Genomic DNA, 25,960 nt, shown 5'->3' with positions numbered 1-25,960 from the left:
TGTCTCTGCATCTCTATTACAAGGATACATGTGATTATATGTAGGGCCCCTCCGGATAATCTAGGATAATCCTCTCATCTGGGGAAATACAATTTCATCACACCTACAAAGACCCTTTTTTATCCAGGTAAGGTAATATTCATAGGTTCTAGGGACTAGGACCAGGATATCTTTCATGGGGTCATCGTTTAGCTTATTCGAGATGCCAAGCAAATTATGTGTTCTCTCCAAGCCTCAGGTCCCTCATCCAGAAGTGAGGTACAAATGTATGTAAACGAGGAGGCCTGATCTGCCACCAGACTTCTTCTTTCAGGAAACAGGAGCCTGAAAAGCTTCCTGTCCTGGGAAGAGGAATCCTGACATTTCTCCTTCCCCATGGGCCCTGCTCCTCCAAGTTAGTGGGGTCCATGGCCAGGACGTGGTGGTATAGGGAAAGAAAACTCAGCTGGGAATCCTAAGATTTGGATCCAAATTTCAACTGTCAGCAACTTGTAATGTGACTGCAAAAAGTTACTTTCCATAGCCAGGGTATAGTGCGACTCTATGAAACACGTGGACATTAGTCCTGCCCCAGGAGAGGGCTAGAGTGGCACATTGGGTCCCTCCTGCCCTGAGATGTTATGATTACGGATGTTCATACTGCCCGTTGGCTCCTAGTAACAAGGTAACCTTTTAACTGGAAGCCAGGGCCCCCTCTCACAGGAGGGGCAGTCATGGGGAAGTTGGGCAAATCACAACTTGTTTCTTACTTGCTTCTACCTGGGCCCCATGAGTCTAGACCATGGGTCAACAAACTTCGACATGTGTTTAAATAACCCAGGAGCTAGGAGTGACTTCTACAGATGAACATTTGCAATCCATTTGATGGAAATAAACACTAACTTTGAGCCCCACTTAGAAATGTCATTCTCCTAAAAATTCTGTTCTTCTCATTAGTAGACCTGCATTACAAAAAAAATGTGCTCTATTATTTACTTTGAATTCTGGCTATTAAAATTTTGTGGAAATTTATTTCCTCTCGTATCTCCTGTCTTTTGTTTCCTACATAATTTCCTTGATTTGCCTCTTAGCCTTCAGAGCTTCTACCAGCCCCCACTTAATCAGTTGCCCTATGTTCCTTCTCAAATCTGTCTTAAGCCGACCCCAGATCCACTTTGCCCTTTGGAGCCCGAAAGATCTTTGTAGTGCAGCTCTGACACAATCATTGTTCCTGGCTGAAATTCCCAATGGCTTTTCCATGCCCTCTGGATGCCTTCTTGGGCTGGCTTACAGCAGGAGCCTGCCTCCCTTCTGACCTACTCATACCCTCCTCCAGCCTTGCTGAACATCTCCCAGCTCCCTAGGGTACCTTGATTCCCCTAGAGCCAGCATTTTGCACAAGCCTTTGCCTCTGTCTAAAATGCCTTTTACCCTACTCCCTTCCACCCACATCTAATTCCTCTTGATCTCTTAAGAGTCGTTTTTATTTTTATTTTTTTAAAGATTTTGTTTAATTATTTGACAGAGAGAAATCACAAGTAGACGGAGAGGCAGGCAGAGAGAGAGAGAGGGAAGCAGGCTCACTGCCGAGCAGAGAGCCCGATGCGGGACTCGATCCCAGGACCCTGAGATCATGACCTGAGCCGAAGCCAGCGGCTTAACCCACTGAGCCACCCAGGCGCCCCTTAAGAGTCGTTTTTAGACGACTCTCCCTCTGAAAGCCTTCCCTGATTGTACCCCCTCCAGGCTGGTAGGTGTCTCCTCTCTGGGCTTCCTCAGTCCCGTTTCCTTCCAGCCGGGCATAGATCACACTTTTTAAATGCCTGTGACCTCCACCAAACCAGGAGCCACTCAGAGCTGGGGTCAGTCTGATTCTGCGCTGATGACCTTGCTTTCCAATGGCAATGCCCCTGTTCGTTGCTGCCACTTGATGGGGAAGGGGGCTACACGTCAGGAGCCCCAGGTGTTTCCCTTCCCCCAACCACAGATTATCACCCGCACAGGGCAGAAGGCCTCTGACCTGCTGATGGACAAAGGCCTGGGTCAAAGGTGGGAGTGGAAACTTGGGGGACAAGGAAGGGGCAGGGGAGACAGCAGTTAAGCTTCCAGACACTTTTATCAGTCTTCTACAAGTAACCCAGACAGACACGAGCCTGGGTTCTGGGGCTGGTGTGATGCAGGCCATTGTAGCCAAAGGTCAGTCTCAGCGGCCAGCTGCAAGCAGCCTGGCTCTGGACCCTCCCCCTCCCTCGCCCTCCCCTGAAAGCCAGGAATAGAAAGGACCTGGTCAGCGGTGCTTCTAGTGCAAGCTCAGGCATATGTGAGCACAAGTGAGTGTGAATGTCTGTGGATATGTCTCTGCAAGCATACCCACGCACGTACGTGGACTGGTGTGTACGTACCTGTGCGTGAGCCTGTGTGTGCATGTCCGTGTGCCTCAGCTCAGAAGGCTTGCTGGCACAGTCACGCAGGTGCGTTCCTGGGCCCTGCGTGTCTGAGTGGGACTATGTGCACGGGTAAAGGCGGGAGTTGAGAGGGTCGTCAAGCTCCCTGAGCCCCCTGAGCCTGGGACCTCTGGCTCTTTGAGGCTCCCCAGTACCCTCCACCTTCATGCCAAAGCGCCACTCGAGTGACAGGCTTCAGGCTCTCAGTTTGTCCGCGCCCTCACTCCTTCTCTCATCCATTCAGTGCTGTTGGGAAAGACCCAGAACCTGAAATGTTAGGATGAATCCCAAAGGTGGTGCCAGGACACTGTCAGTGCTCTGCCAGAGTCTCTTTGATCATTGCCCTGGGCCCTAGTCCTTGTTCTTGTCAACGTCTTCTAACACCTGCCCTGAAACTCTCTGGGCCTCACCTGGGACTCCTTTAGCCCCACATGCAGAGGATGGTAAACACCTGGGCACTCAGACCGCCCGCGCTGCCCCGCCTCACCCCAGGTGACCCTTGACCTGGACCAATAAGTGAAAGCCCAGCTGCCTGGCTCTAAGCTGGAGCGCCCTGGGGCAGTGGCGGGAATGGAGGGTTGCATTTCTGCAGGATTCAGCCATGCTTGCTCAGAGTTTGGAATCGTACCGTTTAGCTTTCTTGTCTTCTTTGGCCTACAACACCCTCTCCAGTTTCCCCAGCGGGCATTTCCTCAAAAAACCAGTCTCACAGGGGCAGCTCTTCTCAAGCTCAGCTTCTCAGGAGCCCGACCTGGAACAGGGAGAGGGGCTTAGAGACCACTTCGCCCAACTCTCTCCCACCACCCCACTGAACAAAGGGTGTTGAGGCCTGAGAGGAGAGGGAGTGTCTCCAGAGGTTCCCCCTTGGGCAGGCTGTACTCCTGCCCCTCTCCGCAGCCCCCGCAGCCGGCACCTTCCCCACCTCCCCTGTGGGCCCCGGGCCCTCTCTGGAACACTGCCAACAGCTCTGGGTTGGTTTCTTTGGCCTGCTTGGGTACACCATTCCTGAGAGTGTCCCCTTAAACCATCATCTCTTCTTGGAAAAAAAAGTACCCAGACTCAGAAAACAGGAAAAAAGAAATCTTCCAAGGTGGAAGCCAGCCAGGCAAAGACAATTCAGCCAACACTGCTCACCAAGAGCGCACGGCTTGGAGGCAGATGGGATCCCGGTGGACAGAACCTAGACCTTCTCATGCTCACATGAGGCACCATTCTGGGTACTGGAAGACCTGGGTCCCAATGGCAGCTCTGTCAATGCCTGGCTAAGTGACTTTAAGGCAGTCCCCTGACTCTTAAGGGACCCCATTTCCCCATCTGTGGGAAAGCCTGCTCAGGACATGGTGAATCATGGCGTTCAGAGCACAGGATTCAAGCCTCAAACCTGCTTCTTAGGCTCCTCACACTCTGAATGAGACAGCGGCTTACCCCATCTGGGCCTCAGTTTCCTCATTTACACTGGGGAGGACAGCAAGACTGGCCTCATTGTTTGTTGTGAGATTTAAAGAGCTTCACTCACAGGGAGCGCTCCGTGGGTCCCCAGCACACAGAGAGCTTTGGGAGGCTGAGGGTTGTTTGTGCTCCTGTTATGTGCCATCTCAGGGTTGTAGAACTGCCTGGGCCCCATGGCCACACTGACTTGAGACAATTCATATCCTTTGTCAAAGCCAGATGACAAGGCACCAAGGAGACACCATCTGGTGAAGGGAGAGTTTCAAGGGTTTCCCTCTTCCCTGTCTCGACTGCCTGAACTCTAATGCCTCCCCTGGACACAGTGCCCCTGGGAGCTCCAGACCAGGGTTGGGTACCCAGTGGGTATGCACAGTGGGTGAGCTAATAATCCAGGATGGGTGTGTGTGCATCTGACAGGATCTGTTGAAGGGCATAGACCACCTGCACTTCCTTTCTATGTAGTGAAATGGATAGAAATAATGCAGGCTTACTCTTGTTTTGTCTCTTCAGGTTAGAAAACGTGTTTTTGTCAACTTTCTTTTCAATTTTTTTTTAAATTTATTATTTTTTAAAGATTTTATTTATTTATTTGACAGAGAACACAAGTAGCAGAGAGGCAGGCAGAGAGAGAGAGAGAGAGAGAGAGAGAAGCAGGCTCTGCACTGAGCAGAGAGCCCGATGTGGGGCTCCATCCCAGGGTCCTGGGATCATGACCTGGGCTGAAGGCAGAGGCGTTAACCCGCTGAGCCACCCAGGCGCCCCCAATTTTTTTTTAAATGATAGTACAATATAAGTAACATAAAAGTTACCATCTTAAATTTGTTTTTGTTTGTTTGTTTGTTTGTTTTACTTAAAACAGACATTTTATTCTCTCACAACTCTGGAAGCCAGAAGTCCCAAGTCAGGTTGTCCATAGTGTTGGTTCCTCCTGGAGGCTCTGACGGAGACATCTTAACCATTTTAAAGTATATGGCTCAATAGCACTAAATACGTTCCCATTGTTGCAATGATCACCAACATCCATTCCTAGAACTCTTTCATCTTCTAAAACAGAAATTCTATATCCATTAAATAGTAACTTCCCATTTCCCCCTCCCCCCTTGTCTCTGTTTGTTTGAGTCTGTGCAAGATGAGGGTTTGGTGGTATGAGCCCTTTAACAAATATTTATTAATGGTTTCCGGTGTTCCTGTCCCTGTGCTGGGCCTAAAACATGGGAGGGACTCAAGGCTCATCCCTGGCCCTGAAGGGTTAGGCTTCCATAAGCCTGAACAAAAATGGAAGAGAATTTTTTTCATGTCTTCATTCAACAGAACTTTTGTGACCTGGTCAGGCCCATGGGGCGAGGAAGCTGCAAGGGAAGACATCCAGTCCCTGGCCTGGAGATGCTGTTGTCTGGACCAGGGACAAGGAGCAGCTTCAACTATTGACCTTCCAGACTTCCCTACTCAGGCCTCTCTGCTTCAATGGATCCTACCTGCCATCCCACAGAGGGAGGCACGCCTGCTGGGAAAATGCAGGGGAGCAGGCCCTGTGCTGCCTGGAGTTCACGGGAAAGTGCCAAATCTGGTTCCTGGATTCTGGTTCAGCTCTATCTTGATCTTTGTCAGTGACCTTGGCCTACTCAGTCTTTGGATCTCACTCTACTCTCAAGTTGGGATCAACAATCCTTGACACACACCTTCAAAGCAGCTCTTGTCACAGCTAAATGAGATCATGAATATGAGTGAATTTTGATGATTCAAGTGCTCTGTGAACATGAGGGTTCTGATTGCCCATCTTCTCTGATTTTTAATTTAGAGGAATAGGCATCATGAGGTCTGTGGGATGACAGCTCCAAAGTTATCCTTCTCTCCCCTGCTCCCTGACACAGATTCAACTAGTCCCAGCCTATCAGTTCAATCTGCACTCTACAGAAGGACTCTCATGTCCAGAGTTGGCCAGGGTCTGAGCAAAGGTCACACAGCAAATGGAGTCTTGCCCTCCCCTTGCCCAGGGAGTATTTTTTTTTTTTTTTAACTTGGCCTACCTGGCAGATCCTCTTACCAAAATAAATGAATAAATACTTCATATATCACAAATAGTAGTAGAAGGAACCTTGGAGATTATCAAGAGGAATAGTAATATTAATAATGTTGCTTTTCTTAGTATGGTACTATTACTGCTACAACTATTACTACTACTGGTACTACTAATGATGAGAGCTTGCTTAATATGATATGCCAGACATTACAGAGATAGATTTTATTATTATCTGCATTGGATAGATAAGGTGACCGAGGCAGAGAGAGGTTGAGTACCTCGCCTGGGGTTACTCTGCTCTGTGGTGTGAGACTAGGATTCAACTCCAGGCACTCTGGTGTGCAGCCCCCACCCTTACTCCTCTTCTGTGGGACTGCATTGCACAGCTGGGGAGACTGAAGGGATTTGCTCAAGGTCACACCTGAGGGGTAGTTGCCCCTTAGGCCCTGACATACAGTCCCTGTAGATGGCAAGAATGAATCCTCCTGAAGCATTGTTCTACATCTACTCCAGTTCATGCCTGGAGCTCTTTGGCTTGGCACTCACATAGCAAGTCCTCCAAAACAGCACGTATAAATGTTGTTACCTTTGGCAGGACACAGAAGAAAGGTGACTGCCTGCTATAAAAGTAGGTAAGAAGAAATCAGATAAACTCATGAGTCTTAAGGTCTAGTATGGCCTGCATGTCAGTTGGAAAGGACAGTTCAGACTGGGCTTGCAAGTTCTTCTCTGCAGTCTTCTACCTAACACTTGCAAGAAAGATTTGGTGAAACACTGCCCTCCACGGCTTTGGGCAGTTAAATAAAACCTTAATCCCTTGTTCTGACTCCCTTCTGACCAAGCAAAAGCCTAAACCTCTAGGGAAGGGACAGAAATCATTTTGTTCCCAGGGTCTATGTAAAAATACATTGCCTCTGGACAAAGAGTAGAATCGAAATTCATCTGACTCTTCTTTCTTCCCTAGAACACAGGCCAAGATCCACTGGTGTTATAGAAAAGATAGAAAAACTCAGGCAGACAGACAGGAAATGTCTCTAGCCTAGGATCCTGCAATGATACCAAGGAGAGGTGGGCTACCAGTGGTCTTTCTTCTACAAGACCAACTGCAGATAGAAGGCAACTGATAGTTGTCATGGGGACGAGGCTCAGGAATGCTGAGATAACCCTCCCCTCCCCACAAGACCAAGGTGTACAGGGCCTGCTCAAGACCCAGCTGAACCTGCATGAGAGAGAACTCACTGAACCCACCATGACCCTAGCGCAGAGTAACAAGGCAACAGTAGTGTACCACTCAGGGGTACAAGGGCATGGAGAGAGTTGTCCACCATGGCACAGGACTATGAAAACTGGAAAAGCCTTCATTCACATTTTAAAATTTGCTTGAAAGATCACTTTTAAGAAATTGAATAGTCAACCCACAGAATGGGAGATAATATTCACAGAGCATGTATATGATGAGATTGGTATCCATAATATATAATATCTATAAAGAACTCTTAGAGTTCTCTAAGAAGACAACCCAATTAAAGGACTAAGGGCAAAGGATGTGAATAGACATTTCTCCAGAGAAGATTAGAAGTGGCCAACAAGCATGTGAAAAGATGCTCGATATCTCCAGTCATCAGGGAAGTACAAATCAAAACCAGGTGAGGTACCCCCTCACACCCCCTAGAAGAACTAAAATCAAATAGTCAGAAAATAACAAGAGTTTGTGAGGATGTAGAGAGATTGGGGCCATCAAATACTCCTGGTGGGGGTGGAAGATAGAGAAGGCATTCTGCAAAACACTCTGATGGTTCTTCAAAAAGTTAAACAGACTTATCCTTGGACTCAGCAGTTCCACTCCTGGGTCTCGACCAAGAGAAAGGAAAACATGTTTATGAAAAATCCACACATGAATGCTGATGGTGATAGTAGTATTATCCATAATAGCCAAAGGGTGGAAATAACCCATACGCCCATATCAACTACTGAGGGGAAAAACAAAGTACACTGCTCTCGCAATGGGATATCATTTGACCATAAAAAATACCAATTCTTGCACAAGGACTGTCTTAATCCACTCAGGTTGCTACAACAAAACACTACAGACTGGTTAACTTATGAACAGCAAGTTTCTTTCTCAGTTCTGGACACTGGTTCAAGATTAGGGTGCCAGTGTTGATTGGGTTCCGGTGAGAGCCTCCTTCCAGGTTGCAGACCAATGGCTTCTCGAGGTGTCCTCACAAGAGAGAAAGGAGCAGCTAGTTCTGTGGGGTCTCTTTTAGAAGGACATTAATCCCAACGAGGGCTCCACCCGCATAACTTACGCACCTTCCCCAAACTCTACCTACTACGATCACCTTGGGCGTTAGGTTTTTAATGTAAGAGTTTTGGAAGAACACAAACACTTAATCTATGGCAAGGATGAACCTTGAAAACGTGTTAAGTGAAAGAAGCCAAACACAAAGGATCCCATATTACAACATTCCATTTATATGTAATGTCAAGAAGAGGCAAATATACAGAGATAGAAAATAGAGAAGTGGTTGCTTAGGGTTGGGAGGGGTGGGGGCCTGGGGAGTGAGAGCTGAAGTATGGAGGTTTCTTTTTTAAAAAATTGTGATAAAATACATATAACAAAATTTACCATTGTAACCATGTTGTTTGTTTATCATTATTATTATTATTATTATTTTAGAGAGGGGCTGGCAAAGGGAGAGGAAGAGAGAATCTTAAGTGGGCTCCACACCCAGCATGGAGCTCAATGTGTGACGATCCTGAGGTCATGACCTGAGCCAAAATCAAGAGTCAGATGCTTAACTGACTGAGCCACACATGTGGCCCACATTGTCACCATTTTAAAGTCTACTATTCAGTGGCATTAAGTACATTCACGGTATTGTATAACCAACACCACTATCTAGTTCCCGGAACTTTTTCATCCCCCAAACAAACTCTGTGCCTACTCTCCCTTCCCTCTAGTTGCCCTGGCAACTACAGGGTTTTTGTCCCTTTTTATATGATATTTCTTTTTTCTCTGGCTGCTTTGACATTGACTTTCTATTTTTGGTTTTCAGTGGTTGATCGGTGCATCTAGGTATGTATGTGCTTTGTGTTTGTCCTGCTCCAGAGTCTTTGGACTTCCTGCATCTGTGATTTGTTATCTTTCATTATTGCAAGACTCAGTCATTCTCTCCAAATATTTTCTCTTCTTTCCTCTCTCTCTTTTAAATTACCGAGACTCCAATTATATGCATCTTTTGACCATCTGATATTGTCCCAGAGCTCTTGGATGCTGTGTTCTCCCCTCCCCACCTACATTATTTTTTCTCTTTATATTTCATTTTGGATAATTTTCACTGCCCTAGATTCAAGTTCACTGGTTCTTTCCTCGTTGTTTTCAGTTTGCTGGGAGTTCTTTATCTCTCATATATATATATTTTAATTTCTAACATTTCATTTTATTCTTCTTCTTCTTTTTTTAAAGATTTATTTTAGAGACACAAAGAGAGAAAGATGGAGTGTGGCCAGGTGGAGGGACAGAGGGAGAGGGAGAGAATCAACTCTGCGCTGAGCCTGGAGCCCAACATGGGGCTCAATCCCATGACCCAGAGATCATGACCTGAGCCGAAACCAAAAGTCCAACACTCAACTGACTGAGCCATGTAGGTGCTCCTGATTCTTCTTTTTTATAGTGTTGTCTCTATGCTAACCAGCTCCCCATCTGTTTCTACAGGCTGTCTATGATCTCCTTTTGATCCTTCACTTAGTAATCGTAGTTATATTAAAGTCTCTGAGAGACAACATTGTCTGTAGACCTGCACAACAAGCAATGTTGAAGGAAATTCTTTAGGTTGAGTGCACTCGACAGCAGATGGAAACCTGGATTTACACAATGAAGACTGAAAGAAATTATAAAAGAAAGAAACAAACAAACACAGCAACATGGGGTGCCTGGGTAGCCCAGTTGGTTAAGCTTCTGCCTTTGGCTCAAGTCATGGTCTCAGGGTCCTGGGATCCAGCCCTGTATCTGGCTCCCTACTCAGAGGAGAGCAGGCTTTTCCCTCTGCCACTTCCCTTGCTTGTGCTCTCTCTGTCAAATAAATAAATCTTAAACAACAACAAAAAGAAGGTAAATACACAAACCTTTATTCTTATTTTTAATCACCTTAAAAGATAATTGATTATCCAAAGCAAAAATAGTCATAACATATAGAGGCTTTTTTTTTTTTTTAGGTTTTATTTACTTGACAGAGATCACAAGTAGGTAGAGAGGCAGGCAGAGAGAGAGAGAGCAGGAAGCAGGCTCCCTGCCAAGCAGAGAGCCCAATGCAGGACTCGATCCCAGGACCCTGAGATCATGACCCAAGCCAAAGGCAAAGGCTTAACCCACTGAACCACCCAGGCGCCCAACATATAGAGTTTTATAACATCTGTGGAAATAAAATGTATAACAAAAACACACAGAATAGGCGAGAGGAAATGGAAGTATACCATTAATAAGGCTGGTTCGCTTGTACACGAAATGTACACTATTCTTCAAAGGTAGATCCTGATTAAGTTCAAGATGTATATTGTGAACCCCAAGTCGACCACTAAAAACTTTTTAAAGTGGTGTAATCAATAACTCAGTAGTGGAATCTAATGGAATTACAATAAAATACTGAATTTATCCAAAGTAAACTTTGTCTTGAAAAGAGAAAAAAAGATATAGGATCAGATCTCAAAAATAGAAAACTAGTGAGATACTACATTTAAATCCCACCATATGATGGTGAATGATCTTGTTAAACACCCAGTTGAAAGGAAGAGATTGTCAAACAGACTTTTTTTTTAAAGACTCAATTATATGCTGTGTATAAGAACTGTACTTTTATTTATTTATTATTTTAAGAACCCCACTTCATGTGTTTATTTTTGAGGGTAGCTGACTCACACTGTTACAGGTGTTTCAGGCATCCGCATAGTGATTGGACAAGTTCATACACCAGGCTGTGATCATCACAAGTGTAGCTACCATTTGTCACCATACAACACTATTACAGTGTCACTGACTATATTCCTCATGCTCTGTCTTTTCTTGCCATGACTTACTCATTCCATAACTGGAAGCCTGTATCTCCCCCTGCTCTTCACCCATTTTCCCCATTTTCCCACCCCTCTGCAACCATGTTTGTTCTTTAAATTTATGGCTCCAATTCTGTTTTTTGGTTAATTCATTTTTTTAGATTCCACATATGAATAAAATCATACGGCATTTGGCTTTCTCGGTCTGACTTATTTTACCTAGTATAATACCCTTTAGTTCCATCCATGTTGCTGAAGATGACACAGTCTCATCCTTTTTTATGGCTGGGTAATAGTGCATTGTTTATACACACACCATGTTTTCCTTGTCCATTTGTTTATCAACAAACACTTAGGTTGCTTCTGTATCTTGGCAATTGTTAATGCTGCAATAAACATAGGGTTCCATCTATCTTTTCAGATTAGAGTTTTCATATTCTTTGGGTAAATACCCAGTAGTGCTATGACTGGATCACATAGTATTTTTATTTTTAATTTTTTGACGAACCTCTATACTGTTTTCCACAGTGGCCATATCAATTTACATTTCCACCAATAGTACACATGAGTTCCTTTTCCCCCACATCCTCACCAACACTTGTTATTTCTTGTCTTTTATATTTTAACCATTCTGACAGGTGGAAGGTGATATCTTATTGTGGTTTTGATTTGCATTTCCCTGATGATAAGTGAAGTTGGACATCTTTTCAAGTGTCTGTTGACCATCTGTATATTAAGGACTTCGCTTTAAGTATAAAAACATATAGGTTAAAAAGGGGTGGAATAAGTTACACCGTGCAAATCAATCAACTAATTGATTAGTTGATTAATTAGTTGACTAATCAACTAATATATCATGCCTAATATGTTAGTATCAGGCAAAGTAGATTTCAGAACAAGGAATATTACCAGAAATAGTGATATTATATAATGAAAAGGGATCGATTTGTCAAGAAGACAATAATCCTAAATAAATAAAACTTGATAACAGATCTTCAAAATATATGAAGCAAAACCTGATAGAATTGAAAAAATAAATACATCCACAGTTATAGTTGAAAACTTCAAATTTCCTCTCTCCATTCAGTAACTCTATTGTTCCAATAGAACAAATAGACAGAAAACCGCAAGGAATTAGGAAAACCAAATAACAATATCAAATGAGTTGACCTGATCTTTACAGAACACTTCACAGCATCCACAGAATAAGTACTGATTTCCAGTGTACATTAAAGATTTGGGGGGAGAAAAAGAGATTTGCCAAGACAGACCATATTCCCATATTCTGCCCCTGAAAAAAACCTCAACAATTTTAAAAGAAAATCACATGAAATATGTTTTCTAATAAAAATGGAATCAGGGGTACCTGAGTGGCTCAGTGGGTTAAGCCTCTACCTTCGGCTCAGGTCATGATCTCGGGGTCCTGGGATCAAGCCCTGTATGGGGCTCTCTGCTCTGCAGGCAGCCTACTTCCCCCTCTCTCTCTGCCTGCCCCCCTGCCTATTTGTGATCTCTCTCTCTCTCTCTGTCAAATAAATAAATAAAATCTTAAAAAACCCAGCTTTTAAAAAAAAATGGAATCAAATTATTAATCAATAATTAAAAGATATCTGAAAAATCCCAAATTTTTGGAAACAGCACACTTCTAAACAAACAATGGGTCAAGAGGAAATTACCAAGGAAATTTTAAAGTATTTTGAACAGAATGGAAATGAAAACATCAAAATTTATGGGATACAACTAGAATAGTTAACAAATGGAAATTTATAGCATTAAATGCTTATGTTAGAAAATAAGAAAGGCTTGGAATTAATAACCTAAGGTTAAGAAAAAGAAAAAATTATATTCAAAGCAAGCCAAAGGAAGGAAATAATAATGATAAGATAATGATAAAGATAACAACATGATAAAGATAAGATAATGATAAAAATAAAGATAATGATGAAGATAAAAGTAGAAACAATGAAATAGAAAACAGAAAATAGTTGAAACCACAGATTGTTATTGGGAAAATAAATAAGATCATAAACCCGTAGTCAAACTGGTCCACAGAAAAAGAAAAAGGAAAACTTGTCAATATTAGGAACAAAAGAGAAATCCTGTCGATATTAAAAGGACAATGAGTGAATATTATCAACGACTATGTGCCAATATATTTGATATCTTAGTTGAAATGTCCTAGCAGAGGGGTCTTAGAGTGGCCATTTCCCCCACCCCATCTGTGCCTGGCATAATACTGAGATTTGTGCAGACAAGAAGGGAAGTGCAAACCACAGAATGTCCGAACTGCCGTAGAGAACAATCCTCCAGGCTCAAAGGGTTAGCCTGGCAGAGGTCACATCGGGCGAGCTGCCCTGGTTCAAATTCCCCTGAATTTATTTTCAGACCTGAACCTCTTCCTCAACACCAGGTACATCAGAAGTGACAACCATGATTTATTTCTGGGGATTGCCCAATGGCAGTGTTGGAAAATCCCCAGATTTTGTCTGTCCTTCCTATCCAAGCTAGCTCCACAGCACCATCCCAATACAGGACTGACAAGGTAGTTAAGCTCCTCTCTTCCCTCTCGCCCTTCCTCCCTTCCTCCCTTCCATCCAGGCTCAGGTGAATTAGAGCAAGTGAGTGCCTTGGCATCAGACCAAGTAGGATACCAGTCTCAGCCCCTTTTCTCACTGTCACCTCTCTACTCCTCAGTTTTTTTTTTAAGCTTTTATTTATTTATTTGACAGAGAGAGATCACAAGTAGGCAGAGATGCAGGCAGAGAGAGAGAGAGAGGAGGAAGCAGGCCCCCTGCCGAGCAGAGAGCCCGATGCGGGACTCGATCCCAGGACCCTGAGATCATGACCTGAGCCGAAGGCAGCGGCTTAACCCACTGAGCCACCCAGGCACCCCTCCTCAGTTTTTTTCATCTTTAAGTTTGCTGTGAATTCATATCTCCAGGGTTCTGGAGTTTGCATATCCAGTATTACGCACAAGGTCAGGGTTGAATTCATTTCCATATTTGGTCTCTTCCCTAAATGACCTGAAAACTCCAATGAGGACTATTACTTCCTTTTCTCAATTTGATCTTGAACTTCAAAAGTTCCAGGTGGTTTGGGACTGAGTCAGACTTCTCACTATTATATCTCTAGTATCTGAACAGGTCTGGCAAAGAGTATATATGTGATAAATGTATTGAATGAGTAAATAAATGAATGAATGAATGATGACAAAATTTATTCTGGGTGACATGAGATGTAATACAGAATCCCGCACTATATTTTCTAGGTCCCATAAGTGCATGTGATTGCAGAAGCAGGGAGTGGGCAACGAAATAAGTTCCAGTCCTTACTCCTGAGGAAGTCAATACATTCTTTTCTGATGTCTTCCCTATATCAGGTCTCATCCTAGGTGCTGGGATCTTTGAATCAGCTTTGTCTGATTTGCCTACAATCAGACAGGGAGGAATCTAGACAGATAAATTATATAAACTCTTTCTCCAAAATGTGGGCTTCTCCAAACTAGGTACTTCTCCAAGATGTGAACTTCCAGAAGGCAGGGACCCTGCCCTATATCCCTCTATATTCCTAATCCCTGGTCCCAGTGTTAAAGTTCAAATGAACGTTAAACAAGAAAACAGCACACAAACAAAAAGTGGGTTTGGTTGTAGAGAAGGCTTCTTGGAGGAAGATGTGTAAAGACAGGAAGGCTGGGCAGGGTGCAGAAAAAAGAGATACTTTTCAGTTCAGGAAGGGAGAAGGGTACCTCAGCTCAAGGGCACCTAAGTTCAAGAGCACAGTGTGAGCAAGGACCCAGAGGGAGAAAGTGTATTCACGGACCCAGCAAATAACCAGATGTAACCAGAGAGATGAATGCGTATCAGAGAGGGGCATGGAGGAAGGCTGGAGGGAGTAGTAGGGGGCAGAGTTACACGAAGCCTTGAATGCCGTGTTGAAGAGCTCCGGCCTCAACCTAAAGCTGTGGGAGCCATACGTGAAAATGGTTGGATTGTGCATTCCAGAGATCATTCTGCGTGTCAGCGTGGAACACAAGGATGGAGGCGGGGGACCTGTGAAGAGGCTAGTATAGTTGTCCTGCAAAGGGAGGTGGTATGGCCCAGAAGAGATGGAAAGAGCTTTGTTGTGCTTTTCAAGGGTGGAGGTGTCTGTGTGTATGTTTCTAGACATGCATTCTTCCCCAGAGGGTCAGCCTAATCAAAAATTTCAAATCCACTCAGTTTCACAATCCATTATATCCAAAGCCTGGGGGAGGCCAACGATACTAAAGAAAGAGACTGAAACACATCTATCTAGCATCTGACTTTATATTTCTTATAAAGAGAGATTCAAATCTCTTTTACAGGCTTTCAGGGTCTTCTAATCTTGGGTATCTCATCTAAAATATTTCTTTTCCTGCCCTTCTTTGTGTGTCCTGCATGCTTTGTGTCAAAATCCTTGTACAGGTTGCTGATTGAAAAACTCCACAAGGCCAGGCTGCGAGGGAGTGGAGCCTGAGCTCATCAGGACCCCTCACTCTAAGAGGAGCTTCTGTCTGAGACAGCTAGCTCTTCTTCCCTAGCAGGGCCCGTGCATGGCTGTTGGTCACCTGGCCCACTCAGGAACTCTGCTCAGGGCCATGGGCCTACACGTAGGCCAGCTGGGGAATCCAGTAAGGCCACTGCAGAGGGAAATGGCGCATTCATACCACCCTCTCTAGGTGACTCAGCAACAGACCCTGATAACCAACGCTTCCTTCTCTCAAGAAACACCAAACAGCCTTTAAAATAAGCACTTTTGGGGTACCTGGGTAGCTCAGTGGGTTAAGCCTCTGCCTTCAGCTCAGGTCTTGATCTCAGGGTCCTGGGATGGAGCCTTGGATTACATTGGGCTCTCTGCTCAGTGGGGGCCTCCTTCCCCCACCTCCCTTGCCTGCCTACTTGTGATCTCTCTCTGTCAAATAAATAAATAAAATATAAAATAATAATAATAATAATAATAATAATAATAATAAAATAAGCAGTTTATTCCATTGGCCTGAGAAAGGGCCAGGATTTTGCATCTACTATAGAACCTAGACTCCTGAACCAGACTTACCTGGGTTTAAACCCTGGCTCTGCCACTTCTTAGTTATGTGGCCCTGGACACATCTTTTTAACCCCTTTGTGCCTAAATGTCTTCATCTGTGAAATGGGGCTAATTCTAGTAGCATGTACTGCATAGGGCTGTCATGAAGCTGAAACAAACCCACACATGTAAAGTAGCTGGAAGAGTAACTTAGTTAGTAAATGCTCATTCAAATCTAGCACAGACCTGCTGTCGTCCACAATCCCGCCTCTTCTCCCTTTGGGAAGATGTGAACTGCTCTAGCAGTCTCCCAATGCTTCTCCAGCGGAACTCGATCTTCACACACATTCCTAGTCTCCTCTGATCGGGCCTCTGCTCCTTCCAGGACCCTCGGTCTCATTGTTATTTTCCTTTGGGAGCTGTGGTCCCGCTGAGGTGCTATTAGTCTTTTCCGCTGCCCTCTGGTTTCCCTGGTTTCTCTGGGCATTTCACTCTTTCCTCCTCCTTCATAGGCTTTCAGACAGTTTGCCTCATCAGGGCCTGTCCTCCCAATTCTTAGTGGCAATCATAATACTTCTATTGATTACATTTGTTGAATGCTACACACCAGGCTCTGTACTGGGCACTTTCTGTTCGTTACTTTGATCCTTACAATCCAAGAAGGAGATACTTTTGTTCCCATTTGGATAGAGCACAGGGAAACTGCGGCTCAAACACAGTAAGCAACATTACCAGGTGGTGAGGTTAGGGCTGATTCAGTCTGCGGCCCGAGTCAGGGTCAAAGTGCATATGAATTAGGAGAAGAGCCTTGTCTGGATTGGCTTATTACAGTTCCTATAAGAATGATCCATTCAGACCTGTCCTGAGCACCTGCTCAGTGTGATGGTTGTGACCCGGTCCCAGCTCTTGAGGGGCTGTCCTTTGCTTCCGGCATGAGGGACATGAGCCGTGCCATCCTTAGTGGGTTGAGTCCCCTGTGCCAGCACTTACTACTCTGCACTGAGTTTCCAGCTGTGTTCCCAGAGTCCTGGAACCTGGACTATAGGGGCTACCCAAGTGAGAGGCTGACCATCTGGATCCTGGGCCCATCCCTGCCAAAACAGAGTGGCCCTTGTCATCTATTGTCGCCTCATGGGCTTCTGAATAAGGGTGGACTTGAAGAAAGAGTTGCACTGCTAAAGAAAGCTGGGAAAACAACTGCTGAATAGTTAAGGTCTTTTTAAAAACATAATTGAACTATAACATTAGATTCGGGTGTATAAGATGACCCACTATACGTATATATTACAAAACGATCACCACGGTAATTCTAGTTAACATCCATCCTCACACATACTCACAGTTTGTTTTAACATGTCTGTTTCTGCCTTGAGCATGCAGGCTCCTGGAGAGCCTGGACTGCACCCCGGGCAGCACAGGGCTGGGAGGGTCTCCGAATGCACCAGGAGCTCCCTGGCAAAATACGGTTTGCCCCCTTTCTCTGCAGGGTAACGGTCTTTGGAGAAATTGAGTAAGAACCTTGCAGACAGAATGATGCAAGGGGAACTTTCGTTACACATTGCAACAGAGCATTCGAAAATGGGGCTGGGGCTGTGCTGATGGCTTGATCCCAAGATTCTCAGCCCCGTTCCTCTCCAGATGGCCAAAACCATCACACAAGATCAGCCAAAGGCTACTTCCCAGCTCCCCCAATGCCTGGCGAGGAGCCAGGAGTCATCCTCAATCACCACTGTGGGCTGAAGGCCCATGTCCATGTCCATGTCACCAAAACCTGGAGATTCTAAGACCTCAGCACTTTCCTTCTCACCTTTGGCCCTGGATCACTTTAGTTCAGGCAGTGTTATCCTCATCTCTCCTCTCTCTCCCTTCTTTCCCTTCTTCCTTCCTTTCTTCCGTCTAGTATTACCCAAATGCCACCTATGGGCCAGGTCCAGCACTGGGCACAGGGACACAGAGAGCCCTCTGATTCTACCTTTGCCCTCAAGTAGCCTGTCCTGGGCAAGACAGCTATGTAAACATGAAGAGTAAAGGTGCTCCGAAAAAGAGAAGCCAGGGGTCTGATGGGGACACAGAGCAAAGAGAGGGTCCTCCTGCGGGTCATGTGCTGTGTATCTTCCATTTGCCCTCCTAGGCCCACTCTCTACCTTTCTCTATCCTGCGTACTTCCTGAATTCTCTGTATGGACTGCATTATTGGGCTCCCTTACCCTCTGGCCAATGGGAAGCCCAGCAGAAGACCAGTGGGAGGGAGAGAGCATGACCCTGCCAGGTCACCATGTTGGCCTGTTCCCCTTCAGTGAAGGCTGGGACTATCAGGGGGCCTGCTCTATGCAGCTCCCCCTCTGCTTGGCCTCCTTCCTTTGGACCTTTAGGCCACATGCCCCCATATTACTAGCTTTGGGGTACTGCACTATCCCTTGAGTTTTCTCTATATTTGGCCTATATTTTTGCAAAGTTTTTGTATTAAAATTTCCTCCAGTTACCCAGTTCCAGAGTGATTGTCTCCTGCTGGGACCCTGGCTGATACAGGCCATAGGTAATCAGGAAGGATGCTATGGAGGTGACAGCTGAACGAGTTCTTATTTGGACCATGATCTTTCTACATCATATGTCACCCCTGCTAAAGCCCTTTATGGCTCCCCAGTGCTCTGAGGATAAAGTCCAGACCCCTTCGCCTGGCACCTAAGACTACAACATTTAGCTCTTGCTGACCAAGAAGCATGTAGACAGAAGGACACTAGAGGCTTGGAGGGAAGGGAAGCAGTCCCTTTAGGGGTCCCAGGCAAATTCCTGGATGACGGAGGAGGTAGGTGAGGTTCTGGACCACAGAGCCATGCCAGGCTCTCCTCGCCTCCCCTCTGAGTGAGCTGAGCACTGGCAATGAGTTTGACCCAGACAAGCCCTAGCCATGGGGCATAAGAACTCGTTCAAATCCTAGCCCCAACATGACATCTGGCAAGCTCTTTGATTCTCTGAACCTCAGTTTTCCCAACTACAAAATGGGAATAATCACTCAGGGCTATGGGGGAAGTTTAAAGGAGATAATGACTGAATGGGAATTTGCTCTTGACAAGCAGTTCCAGTAGTGGGGGCTGGTCCCTCTCCCCAATCTCATGAGTCAGGGAAAGCAGATGGGCTGAAAGTTCGGGAAGGCCAGAAGGTAAATCCCAGGTTAACTACTTCCTCACTTTGTAGTCCTTGACAAATCACTTTGCCTCTCTGTGCCCCTCTTGCAAGGTGGGGTGATACTCACCCCTGGCAGGGCAGCTGTGAGGATTGGGTAAGTGCACACAGACTGGAGCCTGGCATGGAGCAGGGTACTTGATGAATGTTTGTGTTTGCTTTTCACCCTGGGCCTCTCTTAAAGGCAAGCATTCTCTCTGCCTTGCAGTCTGGCCATGTGCAATAGAGAGGCCAAGGCTGCTGTCAGAGTAAGGAGTCTCAGATTCTCAAGTGTCCAAACCCCCAAAACTAAAGAACGGCACCCATAATTCCCAGCACAACACTGGTGACTGGGGCGGGGGGCAGTGGGACACACCATCCTTGGTGAAGCCCATCCTGGTCAGTACCTGCTTGGTCGCTTGACTTGGCCTCTCTCCTCCTGGTTTGGTCAAAGCACCCAGGGACTGGTTAGGAGAAAGATAAAGGAAATGTGACTCAGGTCCCAGGGCCATCCTACTTACATAGCTGCAAGAGAAGCTGGGCAGACATTACAGATGGGAATGCAGAGATGTTAGGAGGTGTGGGGAGGGGGCCAGGAGAAGCCAGTGCCAGTGTGAGTCCCCCACGCTCACCTCATACAGGAGACCACAGTCCCAGGACAAAGAAAGCTGCCACGTGTATGTGAAGGGCCAAACCCAAGGCACGTGTTATGGCCCTATTCCCCAAGCCCCACCTCCGTACCATTAGCCCACCTGCTCTTCCTAACCCTCCAATCTAATGAAGGTGCCCTGCTTTTCACACCCCTCCTTTGCTCCATCCCCCACAGGATGAAGACCAATTTTCTCAGTAGGATTACAAGGCCCTTCAGATCTTGTCCCTCACCACCTGTGCAGTCTCCTCTTTTACTCCTCCCCTGCCTGCACCCTTCTTCCAGCCACACCAGAGTGCTCCCAGGGCTCATCTCCAGGCCTTCCCCCATGCTGTGGCCTCTGCCTGAAGGCCCTTACCCTTCTCTCAGCCTGGCAAAAACATACTGATGATCTCCCATCCAGGGGCAAATGCCATCTCCTCTTCGTCTTCCCAGTTTAAGACATCACGTCTGTCCTGCCTTGCACCCAAGACTCCATCTGCAAAACCACTCATCAATAGGCAAGGAAGATAATCTTGCAACATGTGCCTGGCACTATGCTAGGCTTTTTCGTATCTTACTTCATTCAGTTCTTAAAGCATTTCACAAAAATAATAATTATTCCCATTTTACAGATACGGAAACTAAGGTTCAAGGAAGGCAGGGCCAGAATCAGACTCCAGCTCTGAGTGCAAAGCTGCTGTGCACTAAACCCCTCCGGGAAGTGCGTCCAGCCCCAGCCCAGGCAGGGGTCTCTCTTCTCTGATTCCTGTCCCAGCACTGCCAATAGCATCTGTGTTTCGCTGTCTCCTGTGTCCTGGACCCTAACCCCTCATCCTCGTGAACATCCCACGGGCAGGGACTGGGCTGGCTGAGCTGGGTCCTCAGAACCCCGAGGTGCAGAGATACTCTGTGGGCTTTCTTGAGAACCAGATGGAAAAGTAGAGGCAGCTTGGGTGGTTTAGGAGCCCAGGCTTACCCTAACTAATCTGGGCACCAACGAGACGCAAAGCCCCGACGCCCAACTTTCGCTCTTAACCAAGTGCTTTCCCCCGCCGCGGGCTGACAGCGCTAAGGCGACGGCAAGTGCTCTAGGTCCGGACCCAGGAGCCGCGGGTCACCGTGGGGAGCCCAGGAGCCCGCGCCCGCCCCCTCCGCCCTACCCCCGGCTCCCGGCCCCCGGCCCCGCCCGCGCACCGCGGCTCTCCAGCTCCCCGGGGACGAGGGGCGGGCCGGGTGGAACCGCCGGCCCCGCCCCGGCCCGCGTCGGGCCGCCCCGTTGTGAGGTGATAAAGCGCCGCGCTCCGAGCGCCGAGCGCAGTGGCCGCCGCCGACGGCCCGCTTTCGGCTGCTGCTCGGGCCGCGACGGGCCGTGCGCCCCTAGCTCCCCGCGCCGTAGCCGCTCCAGCGTCGGCGCCGTCCGCCCCCCGCCCACCCCCGGCCCCCCCCCCCCCCCGAGCTCGGCGCGAAGCCCTGGCCCCGGCGGCCGGGGCATGGGCCAGGGGCGCGGGGCAAGCCGGCTTCCCGCGGGGCCGTGAGCTGCAGCGGCTTCAGCATGAAGACCCTCATAGCCGCCTACTCCGGGGTCCTGCGAGGTGAGCGGGGGGGCCCCCGGCTGCCCCGCCGCGGGTGGGGGTGGGGGTGGCGCGGCGGTGGGCCCGGGGTCTGCTGGACTTCCGCAGCTTTCATCTCGGGCTGGAAAGCCGCAAGAGGGTTTTCGGAAAGGACGGGGCTAGGACTCTAAGGCAGGTAGGACTGTGTCCTTATAACGAGGCTACGTTGCTGGCGAACTGGCCGGCGTGCAGGTTGAGGTTCCAACCCCTTTCTCTGCTTTTCTGAAAGCATGCCGCCTCCTCCCCGCCTCCCATCTAGGTTTGGGAAGAGGGAAGCATCCTGGGGACCTCTTCAGCGTTGTAGTCAAGTCTGAGTTTAGGCTCCACTCCTGCCCTTCATCAGCTTGTGTCACCTTTGTTACATCACTTTTCTTCTCCCAGCTTGTTTTTCCCCCATCTGTGAGAGGAGGTTGATATTTAACAAGAGCTCCCCAACCCCAGCACTGGGGGCCTTGGCCCCTGGCATCTCCTTCCCTTCACTTCTTACCAGGTGGAGCAAGCCAGGAGAGACTGGATGGGGCAGAATGGCAGGGTTTTGCAATCCCCTGAAAGAGCCAACAGCCAGAGAACATGCCTGGCTGGGAGAGGTGTGCCCACACTGGGCTCTGCCCTCCTCCCATCCTGGAGCCCAGGATTGAGAGCCCACTGGGCGGCAGCAACTCAGCCACAGAAGATGGGACAGAGGACCCTCCGTGTGGCCCAGGCCTTCTTCCACCAGTGTGGAACTGAGGCCCTTGCTGACTATATAGATATACACCTGTGGTTGGAGAAATTGATGGGAAGAGGCATGACCTTCCTGAGGTTTCCTTAACAGATGCCTTGGCCAAGGGAGACCCTGGGAAGTCCATCACAGCTGTCCTAGGTCTGTGTGTGTCTTAAAGTTTCCCTCTCTCCTCCTAAGTCTTTATTCTGCTTGCTGAACCTCTCTTACTTAGCAATTTTTGTTCAGTAACTGACAGTCGCCTACTCTCCCCACCTTCATTATAAAAATAAAACATACTAATTATTGGAATTTTGAAAAATTGAGAAAAACAGGAGGAAAATAACCACTGCTGGCCCATCAACCAACCAAAAATAGCTTCCTATTGCTGTGTTAGTGTATTTCTTTGCAAGTTTATTTATACACATTATATAAAGTTGAAGGCATGCTATAGCTAACAGTTCTGAATTCTGGTTTCGCAGAGGATTTCCTGTCTTGCTCAGAATCACTTAGAGCATTCTAGTGGTTGCAGAGTAACCACCCTGGAGCTGTATCACAGTTTAACTGTGTCCTGGGCACTGGCATTGGCATTGCCCTTGGAGTGCTGCTCATTGCCCTTGGAGAGCTACCAAGCTGCTGTTGCCATTTTGGAGGCAAGCAGCCTGAGCCGCCCCATGACTCCAGCCCAATAGCCTATGACAGCCTCTTCTCTCACTTAAGAGTGCTTTTCTGTTCATTGTACCCTTTGATGCCCATGACAAGGGAAGGAAGGGACTTACCCATGTTTGTGCTTTTAAAACATGCTTTTGTCTCCAGGGAACAGGATAGTGGTGCTCTCTGTTATAGTCCTTCCCAGAGATCCCCTTCCCTCGCCTCTGCTGTCCACCGGCTGTGAGCTATATCTACCAAGAGCTGTCAGCTCATGTTTTTTACCTCAAGTTTGTATTTCAGGAGGACTTTTAGTGAATGATTTTGACCAAGTCACTTAATATCCTATCAGGAGCATTTCTCCATGTTGTTTTCAGATCTTAAGAACTACCCCTGCCTTTTTTTTTTTTTTTTTTTTCAAACTGGCTGCAAGGAATTCCATCACGGGCTGGTATGAAATCCAAACCAATCACGTGTTAGCTCTCTGGATCTACTTTGGTGAAAGACTGGGTGGGGTAGGGGAGGGTGCTGAAGAAGATTTTAGGTTATCTAGGCATCTCCATTAGACTGGCTTCTTACATCCTTGGTCTTTGAAGACACTCCTCAGTGGCCTGGTTTGCCTCTCTGGATAAGTGTCCACTGTTGTGAGGTGGTGAGCCCCTTGTCAGTGGCAATATTCAAGGAGAGACCATGGATTCTGTGAAAGGAAGTCCTGTGTTGGGTGAGAGATTGAAATAGATACCTTGGTGACTGGTTTCTTATCTAAAAGAAAAAGGCAGCTGTAGAAACATGGGTAAGTGGGTGGCTATTGGGGGAGATGGGAGTCTGTGTTGGTAACTTCTGATATTTGAAGGACTATCCTGTCCCTGGGGAGGAGGCTGCTGAGTTAGTCATGTTTGCCTCCCTATCTTTGCCTCTGGACCAGGGGGCTCTTCAGGTCAGAGCCCTCTGAAGCCTGCCTAGATCCTCAGGATTTAGCACGAGATCCAGAACAAAATGGTGGCAATTCTGGTAAAATTCTGAGCTGATTTGTTTGTTCTGTTCTTGTTTGTCCCAAGGCCAGGAACAGGGGTGGGATTACATGGGATAGGTTTTGATGTGATGGAGAAATCCTAGTGTGGGTAGGGATGGAGCTCCCTGTTATTGGGGGTATGCAAGCAGGAGCTTGGTAGGGAGGGAAACTAAGAAGCTAGATTGTTGGGAAACTCTGGAGCTGGGGGTTGACAGTCACCTAACCCAGTCCTAAATCATAGGATGCAAATGTTGCTCTCCTGTTCCCTTCTCCCCCATTTATTTGTAGCTGTCTCCCTTTCCCTGCACTCCTTCCCCAACTGCACAGAGGCTCCTTTGAGGTTATCTGTGCTTTCAAGAGCTCTTCTGTGCTGGGAAAGGAGGATCAAGAGTAATATGTGATTGACAGGATGGGTGACTCAATAGCCAATGTGGAAATCCTGCCCCACCCCCAGCCTCCCACTTCAAATTCAGCAGCAAGTGCTTGAGTCATAAAATCATAGCTATCTCTTAGTGCTGGATCTGGCCCAGCCCTCTTGTTACCTATGGGATACTGAGGGCCCCAAAGAGAAGGGACTGGTTCAGAGTTATCAAAGCGAGGGTCAGAACAAGATCCACCTCCTAGTCTGTGACTTGCCTCCTTACCCAAGAGAGGAGGTGTAGGGCTGAGCAGGGGGCCCCAGCTGTTGCAGAAGCTCAGCAATTTACTCTGAATGAGTAAAGGTTGCTCCCAGCCTCCAGGATGGGCTGGTAGATCACTGTTTCCCAAGCTTTTCTGCAGAAGCTACCCCAGCTGCCCTGATAGGTAGAGACACCATGGATCCCAAAGCTCTGATGCCAGGTGATGAACAGTCAGTTGTCCCTTATCATATGTCAGACCTTCCATACTCTTCCATGAGGCCATGAAGCCCTATGTGAGCAGCCCCCACCACCTCACAACCTCATCTCCTACCCTGCTGTGCTCCAGAACTGCCACTGGTCTTCCTGTTCCTCCAGCATGCCCACCAGTTCTGCCCTGCTCGGGGCCCTTTCACATGCTACCTCTCTGTCCAGGTCTTCGCATGGCTGCTCTGGATCCTTTAGTCTCCTCTCAGAGAGCTTTTCTGACATGCCATGTGTAGAATTGCCCTCCAGTTACCACATCTTGTTTTATTGTTTATAGCCCTTCTCATTACCTAAATTATCATGGGTCCTTACTTATTTAGTAATTGTCTCCCGCATAAGATTGTCGGCCCCTTGGAAGCTGTCTTGTCTTTCTCAGGGCTGTGTCCCTGGTGTCTAGTATAATGTATGGCATATAGTAGGTGCTCAGTAAATATTTGTTGAATGAGTGAATCATTAATGAAGGCTCAGCCCTCCTGAGAGCTGCCCTGGTTCTCTTGGGAGGAAGTTCTGCTTGTAGCTTCAGGGTGGTTCCTCTGTCCTTCCTCAGGCCTCATCTGTGCCTGCTTGTGCTGGGTGTGGGGGCTGCAGCTGTTCCCTGCTGCAGAGATACCCTCAATCTCCTGAGGAGCTGGTTCCGGGGCAGAATGCCAAGTAGGGGGAGCTGGGCTCTCCATGGTCCTTCTCATCACTTCCAGAACTTTTGAAGCCAGAGAGCCAGGGTGCCAGCCCTGCCTTCCCTCTGGGACATGGCTGGGTAGCTCACTTACCCTCTGGGGATCTCACTGCCCTGTACGGAAAACCGGGTCAGAAATCTCAAACTCTCAAGAACGTGAGGGTTTGAGCGAACATGAATGGAAAGTGCTTTGTAAATGAACTTGTGACACTCGAGTTCATCCTTGTCACTTGTCCTGTATGATGCACGCAGCAGGCTCCCCACACTGTGGAGAGTGGCAGCCTCTGCTCTGAGGGATCCAGGAAGGCTTTGCCACAATGGGGACTTGGGGTGTGGGCGTTTGGGTTTGCTGCTGGAGCCCCTTCTGTGTGTCAGGCTCTGTACTGTCCCTGGGTCGATCTGCCCTGGTCCTTGCCTTTGAGGGGGATGTACATAGGGTGACTGTGCATGGAGAAGCACACAGCTTCAGGGAAGGGTGCATGGGGGGCTGCAGAGGCCCAAAGGTGAAGGTGGGATGGCTCAGTCATCTCGGCTGGGGTCAGGAAAGACTTTCTGGGAGAGGCGACATTCCATCTGGATATTGAAAGATGAATAAGTGTTAGCAAGGCAGGCAAGAACATTCAGGTACCGGGAATAGCATCAACAGAGGCATGACAT

At 47.4% G+C, this 25,960-nt stretch overlaps 1 protein-coding gene across 1 annotated transcript in view; it reads left to right on the top strand.

The window, feature by feature from the left end:
• The first annotated feature begins 21,087 nt into the window (after positions 1–21,087).
• Positions 21,088–25,960, top strand: part of DGAT2 (diacylglycerol O-acyltransferase 2) — a 31,517-nt gene continuing 26,644 nt past the window's right edge. Inside the window, exon 1 of the mRNA XM_059188643.1 lies at positions 21,088–21,368. Within this exon, the coding sequence (XP_059044626.1) occupies positions 21,329–21,368 (40 nt within the window). The 5' untranslated portion in view covers positions 21,088–21,328. The remainder of the gene's footprint in view (positions 21,369–25,960) is intronic.

The sequence above is a fragment of the Mustela lutreola genome, chromosome 1 (assembly GCF_030435805.1).
Source record: "Mustela lutreola isolate mMusLut2 chromosome 1, mMusLut2.pri, whole genome shotgun sequence".
Lineage (NCBI taxonomy): Eukaryota > Metazoa > Chordata > Mammalia > Carnivora > Mustelidae > Mustela > Mustela lutreola.
Note: the sequence above shows the minus strand (reverse complement) of the source record. Positions and strands in the feature narration are given on the sequence as shown.